General features: G+C 40.3%; 2 protein-coding genes across 2 annotated transcripts; one reads left to right on the forward strand and one right to left on the reverse strand.

Annotated features, from left to right (window-relative positions):
• Positions 1 to 1,100: 1,100 nt before the first annotated feature.
• LOC113669510 (LON peptidase N-terminal domain and RING finger protein 3) lies at positions 1,101 to 5,055 on the forward strand. The gene is made up of 2 exons (XM_027185559.2): positions 1,101 to 2,361; positions 3,674 to 5,055. Exons 1-2 carry the CDS (start codon positions 1,121 to 1,123, stop codon positions 4,374 to 4,376), a joined length of 1,944 nt encoding a protein of 647 aa, XP_027041360.2. The 5' UTR covers positions 1,101 to 1,120; the 3' UTR covers positions 4,377 to 5,055.
• On the reverse strand, positions 4,643 to 7,858 carry LOC113669511 (uncharacterized). Its single transcript, XM_027185560.2, has 3 exons — positions 7,405 to 7,858; positions 6,925 to 7,022; positions 4,643 to 6,747 (listed from the first exon to the last, which is right to left on the reverse strand). Exons 2-3 carry the CDS (start codon positions 7,013 to 7,015, stop codon positions 5,774 to 5,776), a joined length of 1,065 nt encoding a protein of 354 aa, XP_027041361.2. The 5' UTR covers positions 7,016 to 7,022; positions 7,405 to 7,858; the 3' UTR covers positions 4,643 to 5,773.
• Between the last annotated feature and the right edge of the window lie 2 nt (positions 7,859 to 7,860).

The raw sequence follows: 7,860 nt of genomic DNA on the forward strand, positions 1-7,860 counted from the left end.
TTTGGCAACGTTTTCTACTGTTAGTGGAGTTCATTTTTGACTGAACTCTGCTCAAATTGGAGAAAGTGAACACAGAAGCAGAAAATATTTTTCGGAACTAACCGCTAAAGGTTTCGCATTAGCCGCAAACGTATTTGTCACATCTGTCAATATACTTTCGCCAATAGTACAAAGCTGACATGGAATCAATACTTAACTCAGGATTAACATGCCACTGTGCTGACGCAATCTGTTGTTTTGAGCGAATAACAAATCGATGATTTCTTCTGTAACAGGTTGAAGCCGTACAGCCTGACCCGACTCACCCGACTCTCTTGAAATTATCCACCAGTCTATCTCCCTTTCTTTCTCTCTCTTTCTTTCTCCCCCTCCCCCCGCTGGCTAAGTAAACATGCATCAGTGTTGTGTTACACGCGTGAGTCTGGCCGGTATGAATTAGCAAATTGAGAAATAAACCCCCAAAAACTCAAACTGAACATCACAATACAAGAACCAAGCCAATTCACTAAGACACAAACTTTTTCTGAATAATTCTATAAGTTTCTATAAATTATATTTGGTTAACTCCTGCCAACTCGAAATTGAAACAATCACCTGATTTCAGAACGTGCTATTCAAATTTGTTATATAACAATAACATAGAAACATTTAGGGGAGGGGTGGGTAGGACACACAAGCTTAAGAAAAAGGAAAAATAATACTTTTTTTTCTCGCGATTGTTCCAGGAATGATTTTAAGCTTGGAAATATAGTTTTTCTGCGCCCTAAGGTGTCGTAAAATCTTCACTTACTACTTTCCTCTTTTTTTATGTTGGTATTCTGTCTTTTTCACCTGGGTAGAGTACGTGGCTTACAAAGAGCGTGACTAAATTTCACGCTGCCGGAACTGGCTCTAAAGTTTGTTATGAAACTTTATTAACAAGCAAGCTGTGGTCTCCCTAAGTCGAAATGTTTGCTCGAAATTTTCTGTAAACGATAATTCGCATTTATTGGTGAGTTTTGACTCGATTCTTTCTCAAATGGGCAAGTGATAATTCTCAGTCGCTTTTCAGTGGAAAAGACGAGAATTTTTCCACGCGTTATCAACGAAAGAAACGACATCAAGAAGGAAGACGATCAAAATGTCGGACAAGACATCAAGCGATGGTCGAACCCTAGAAGACACTCTACTGTCGTATTTTGATGTTTTCCACAGTAGGAACATAGCATGCCGAGATCTTCTATTTCCTCTTGTCGATGTGCTGATGGACTACGAAGCTCACAATATTAGGAAAGAACTCGACACGTGGATAAAACAGATCAAATCATCAGCTAGAAGAATATTTCATTGTCCGTGGTGTTCATGTTTGTTTGAAAATCCCGTCACTCTAACATGTGGTCATACTGTTTGTCAGGAATGCCTCCGAAGAAAATCGGAGTTGATCGGTGGAGACAGTTCGGAGAGGTCGTTAAATTTCTGCCTTCTCTGTGGAAATAATTTATTCAATGAGGGAAGTCGGTCAGTGAATAGTATCTTGTCCGATATAATAAGAAAACTGTTCCCCGACGGAGGGATAAGCGCGGAAGCAAAGAAGCTTGGCCAAAGTCAGTTACTTTCACAATGTGCGAAGAAAGCAGTGGAAACGTTTTCAGTCGCTCTCCACTCGAGACCAAAAGATTATGAGTGCCTCTGTCTGCGGAGTGATGCCTACTTGAAATTAAAGCTGCACTATTTAGCACTTAGAGATGCTAGCAGTGCTTGCCAGTTACGACCAGATTTACCAGATGCTTTTCACAGAAAAGCGAAAATTTTAACCGAAATAAAATCATTGGACGATGCAGTCTTGCAGTTTCTTCGCTGTGCTGCCCTGAATCCAACCATGCCTCGTCGCGACGAGTTAACTGAAAGTTTATTTAGACTGTTTACCTCAGTAACTTTGACGAAACTTGAGGAAAAGGTTGCTGCTAGAAATATTGCAAGTAACACTGCTGCAGATGAACTTCAAGAAGTAAAATCAGAAACGGACATCACTGAAAGCTCGAGTTCCTCAGAGGAAGAAAGCAGCGATGACCAAGGGACTGCTCAAAACAACTGCGAGGAGATTATCGTTATCGAAGTAACTGAGTTACAGTGCCTCATTTGTGGACGTTTACTTTTTTACCCTGTGACAGTCCAGTGTGGTCACACCTTTTGCAAGGAGTGCATTAAGGAAAGTCTTGAGTATGCACCTAAGTGTCCAAGCTGTGGAACAATCTTGACTGATTCAAAAACCAATAACTGGAATTTAACCTTGGTTTTGGATGAATTGCTGAGAATTTATCTAGAGAAGCCATACCGTGAGAGAGAACAATCTCACTCAAAGGAAATGAAGATGTGGACAAGGTAAGATTACTAAGGTCATCACTTTTTTTTTCCTTTGGGGTGGGGTGGAGGGGGGTGGGAAATAATAACAAGAATACCCGTCACGCTGTCTGACCTCCAAAATATGATTGTTGAGTGAATAGACAATCAACACTGACATTTGAGTAGAAATTGCACATGCCTACTTTTCCAGAGTCCACATTTAGTCTCTTTCCGAACTGAGGCTCACCTGTCGATTTTCCCTCTCTGTTTTTGGCCCGACCGACCGACACACTCTCTCGAAAGGGAAAGCGGTGACCTTACGCTCAAATAATTACAATTAGCACTTCATGTGTCAGTTGATAGTTACTTTATTAAGAACTTCAAAGCCAAGGGGGGTCGTATATCATTGGCATGTTTACTTTCCCTTAACTGTGTCTGGATCCGGTTCAGTAGCTCGGATCGTGCTCCACCGATTTTCAGAAGCCTTTGTGCCAAACTTTTGTTTCTGGTGACCATTGTTTATTTTGTGCAACTTAAAGGGTGTCTGTGTTCCTTCAGTGAACCTAAGTGCCCTATGAAAACCGACATTTTGTGTTTATGTACCATTTTCTCTTGGATACTCTAATATACCATTTTAGGTTTTTCATTATCTTTTCAGGTCCGGAAATTTAATGCCGGTTATTTTACTCATAACAGGAGTTTGTTTATAACTCCAGCAAATATTATCCTCTTTGTTTTGGGTGTCAATCAAACCTCCTGTTCGTCAACCTTGAAATGTTGTGTAGTCTGCCCTGAGAAAGCTCACTGATCGCCTGTCTCAAATAAAATCAGTGGATCTTTACCGTTCGCTTGACATTTCTATGCCAGATTTCTTAAAGACCATTTCATCAAAGTTGGCAGGGATGAGTGAGTAAAGGGGTTTTTGTCTCGGTACAAAGTTCCGCTTCCTTTGCACATACCAATATCCCATGTTATCGTAGGTTGGGTTTTTAAATCAATTCCTGATGAAGACTTATAATTTCATTCTTCAAGGAAAAAAAAGTTATTTGATATTCGATGAATACTTAAGAATCTCAATTATTTTAGCGTAAGGGGCCCTTACGCTAAAATGTGTCTCGCGGTAGTGCTGAAGTTATTTTCTCCAAGAAACCCTCGAAAGCAAGATTAGAAAAACGTCTCGTAAGATTATCGTGGTATTTATTATCGGACTAGATCAATGTGATAGCAGTGATTGGCATTTTTGCTTGCCCTTATTTCGCCTCTCCTCGAAGGAGTTCTTTTCATTTGCTAAGCTTTATTAAGTTCACTTGATTACAGACATTCAAATTACTTCATTTTTTTTTCTTTTCAGGGTAGGTATTGATCAGAATGTAGAGGTGCCAATACTGGTTTGTACCGTAGTAATTCCACAGGGGAGAATACGTCTTACGCTGTCTCATCCCTCCCACCGAGTCATGGTGCGGCGTTCTGTTGAATGGGGTTCCCGAATGTTTGGAATATGTTTGCCTGACGAAGAGAAAGGCTTCACCGATCATGGAACAATAGTCGAGATACAGGCTACCGAAAGCTTCCCAACCGGAAAGTTGGTGGTACAAGCAATTCCGAAACAACGATTCCGTGTTGTTACGAGAAATATTTCGGATGGTTGCCCCAAAGCTAAAGTGGAATGGTTGGAAGACGCAAGAATCGATGACTACCATGCGGTACTGCATTTGAAATGGCGCAACTCGTTAAGCCATTACATGCTGAAGAGATGGCTGGCTGCATTACCTCATGACGAGAAAGTTTGTCTTGAGAACTCTTTAGGACCTATTCCCCCATCTGATAGTCATTTGCTTCTATCACCAAATGGTTCCCCCTGGCTGTGGTGGTCCTTGGCAGCAATACCAATTTCAGCGCAAGAGAAACTAAGGATACTGCTTATGCCTCACGTAGCTGACAGATTACAGAGTATTCAAGACCATCTCGAAGCCTTGCTGAAATCGAACAACGATCGGAATGGAAGAAATGTGACGGAAGAATCTAGCGATGGTTGTCACGCCTTGACCATTTGAGATTCGTCCTTTCAACAAAATACTGTCATCTGAGAGTCTGAGGCAGAGGGGAAAAATAGCAAGAGCTTGAGATCATTATTTTGCGCGAAGCCCTGCATTTGTCTACTCACTCACTTTTGTGTCCGTTTGTAAGAAACATGAAATTGTTTTGAGAAAAACCCTATCGAGGATTATTCGTCGTGGTCTAATTTTTATCTTCAGTTTTCACTTATTTTAGTTTAAGGTAACTCGAGCAGAAAAACAGAAAAATAAATTGCAGACAAGGATAAATGAATATATATTTTAATGTAATACGACGATGCAGAGAATATGTCGCTTTCTATGTTAATCGTTGAATTCGCATTGTGAGGTCGCGAACGCGTTTCGTGATAGTTTTTTCTTGTTTGTTTGGCTTTTCTTTGTGTGCGGTTGTTTCTCTCTGTGGGATCAGTAAGTCCGGAAGTTTATCCACACATGGTCACGAGTAAAACAACATGCTTGTATGTGCATTTTAAAACAAACACAGAGTGACTGTGCAGCCATCATCAACTTAAAAACTGTTTGAAGAGCGTTAGCCGTGGGCTGAAGCAAACACAGAACAGATCAATTTCTATTAATTATTTTGATATATAATTGGACCTGTTATATTATAACTATAAAATTTCAGGCAAGTATTTATGAATAAAAAGTAAAATGGGAATTACATGGTGAAGTTCTGGAACGTATCTTATGTAAACCAAGTGTCGCGAGATAATTTATCGAAAGAGCTGGAAAGGACAGAACCCTCTTTACATGGTCCAAACCGTGAAAATAATCTCACGAAACCTTACTTGCATTTTTAAGCTCAAATTGCAAGAGCATACACCGAACGAAAGGGAAAAAGAATTCGACACCAGCGCCTTCATTAAATTTATTGTTATTTTAGGATCCTATGTCGTAATGATTAATTACATTTTCAAAGTAAGACCTTCCAGGTCAGACTCCCCTCCCTCCCCTCCCATCCTCTTCCCCAACACTCACACACTTACACACACACCACCTTGCTTAGCCTTGCATTATTAATTTAGCAATAACACTACAAAAATTGTTACAACGTTTCTCTTCGGAAGGTTGAGCCCCTTTCAAACACAATTGTTAACTAAGTGGGCATGAAGTCTCGAGGCCAATCTGTTCTCTTTCAACAAAGTGCAACGCCTTTTAAATTCTTTTCCCTTTTTACCCTGCTTAGTGTGGTAATCAGGTAATGAACCTACTTAAGGTACAGATACAACTTCTGAAGCGACTCTTCAAATCCCGCCATCACTGACCCGTTGAGATCGGAAGTCTTACACAACCTACCAAGGGATACGCATATAGTAAATTCTCTTTAGTGTAAGTGACAGATTGTGGCGAAGATGTTGTTGCAGTCGTTGCCATCTCTACGAAATAAAATGCCGGGATCTCTTGCCAGTAACTTTCTTATAATCCAAATCTGACAGCGGAGATTCCACAAGAGCGTCACGAGTAATCCCATGATCACTAGCAACCGAGTCGTTTTCGTCAATTTCCCGCTCTAAACTCGACATAGGGATGTCTTCGATCTCCCCAGGGATTGCCTCTTTAAGCAACGCCTTTTCTGTCTCTTCTTTCCCCAGCAAATCTCTGGCATCCCCTTGTTTGGCGTCGCTGTTGTCCCCTGATTCATTCTCTATATCACCGAGAGCACTGTGATTAATGGTGAAGTCGTCTTTCAGAGCATCACGGATAAAGTCCTCCACCAAACTTGTGTTATCACGGAATCGATTGATGTTGAATGGAATCTCGCTACGTTTTGAAACTAAAGTGTCAAACGAAACGTTATCGATGTCATCTCTGCCAGCCCCCTCTTCAGACTTCTTTGTCAACAAAAACCCTTTCACATCACGAATCAGAGAAAACAACTTCGTCTCAATCCTTGTGATTTCTTCCAGCTTTTGATGCAGTTTTCTTTTCAACTCGTCGTTATCAATAACATCTTTCGGAACGTCAGAGGTGGCAGTGCTGGGGTCTATATGGTTTGCGATCTCCTGCTTCACCACCTCGTCTATTAGTTCTTTAGCTGTTACAACATGAGTTTTGTGTGGCACGTGCGAAACTTTGGCATCAGCCGCCGCTTCTTCTTTCTTCTTATGAAGCTTCATCAAAGCTTCGTCAACCGCCTCACGGATTCCATCTTTATCTGAGTAACTATTCTCGACTTTTTCTTTCAGATCATCAGCCGACAGTAGCGTGTGTTCCTTGAAGGCATCCATTACAGGAAACGCCGCTCTCAAATGTGCGTCATCTTGTTTTACGTTTTCCTTCAGAAGATCACTTCCGAAGTTTGAATGAAAGAGATCACCTCCCAGTCCTAAATCAAGACCCAGTAAATCATCTAAAAAGAAGGGAAGGCATCAGTCCAAGGGCTAACACTCAAAACGTCTAAATTTACAATTGATCGTTTTCACTTTTACGTCTGTGAGAGCAGAACCTCTTGTGCAAGTCACCAAAATAAAACACACTTATTTGCCAGTAGCACGGAATATATGGTCACAAACTTATGATTACAAACCTCTTTTGGACGAGTCTGAAGACAAATCTGCGTTTACAAGGACAGTAATTTCCAAAGCCAACCACAGAATCCATGCATAGCCCAATTTCATTATGTATCTTGTAAATGAAGAGTTAAAACATATCAAAAATTAGACTTCATTTTACCTCCGCTTGGGAAGGAATGTTAAAGGAAATAACACTTGTTTTGACTATTGTTTTCTATATGGTTTATATCGGGCAGAACTAAACCCTCCTGGCAATGTTTGAAAGTTAGATACCTCTTCTGTGTCTTCAAAATACCATCTACCACAGCAATTTCGTAGGATACTTTGAAATCAAGTCATAACAGAGTTCCAGGAAATTTTTCAGTTCACACTCCAGTTTTCATCTAATTCCTGACCGAGTTGTCCAAGATCAGGAGACAACAAAATTTGAGATGATCGAACATTTCCCTATCTTCTTACTAAAACATAATTTTATACGAAAACGTCGTTCATACCTTAATGAATAAAACTCTTTTTCTGCCTCTAGATCATCGGATTTTTTAAACGGTGCTTCTTTCCTTTGGTTTTTCTTGCAAAATTTCAGTGATCACAGATTGCTTTAGGAGTTATTGTCAATGAATTAAACATCACATTTCTGGTGTTTGACTCTTACGGAGCGGGTACCAGTCATCCCCCATCTTGAATCTAACCCTACTGACATCGTCAGTAAAAAAACCTTTAGTAGGAATACTCAGAAATGTCAAGGTTTTATCAAAGCTGAATCGTGCTCTGTTCATTATCCAAGTATTTAAATTCAGGGCGTTTGCAAGGTTTCTATTTGCCATCTACTTCAAAGGTGAAGATAATTTGAGAGTACTTTCAAATTGAGGCGTCAAACTTATTAAGATTTTGTGTCCAAATGCATCAACGTAATTTGCATCTCTCCAATCAAATTGTGCGCTGAAGTATGA

Source organism: Pocillopora damicornis, chromosome 12 (genome assembly GCF_964200805.1).
Source record: "Pocillopora damicornis chromosome 12, jaPocDami1.2, whole genome shotgun sequence".
Taxonomy (NCBI): Eukaryota; Metazoa; Cnidaria; class Anthozoa; order Scleractinia; family Pocilloporidae; genus Pocillopora; species Pocillopora damicornis.

Bases quoted from the DNA above. Each gene is read 5' to 3' on its own strand.
- LOC113669510 (XM_027185559.2), top strand. From the start codon at position 1,121: ATGTCGGACAAGACATCAAGCGATGGTCGAACCCTAGAAGACACTCTA. The intron at 2,362-3,673 runs GTAAGATTACTA...TTTTCTTTTCAG, and splicing joins GAAATGAAGATGTGGACAAG to GGTAGGTATTGATCAGAATG.
- LOC113669511 (XM_027185560.2), bottom strand. From the start codon at position 7,015: ATGAAATTGGGCTATGCATGGATTCTGTGGTTGGCTTTGGAAATTACT. The intron at 6,748-6,924 runs GTTTGTAATCAT...CCTTCTTTTTAG, and splicing joins TTCAGACTCGTCCAAAAGAG to ATGATTTACTGGGTCTTGAT.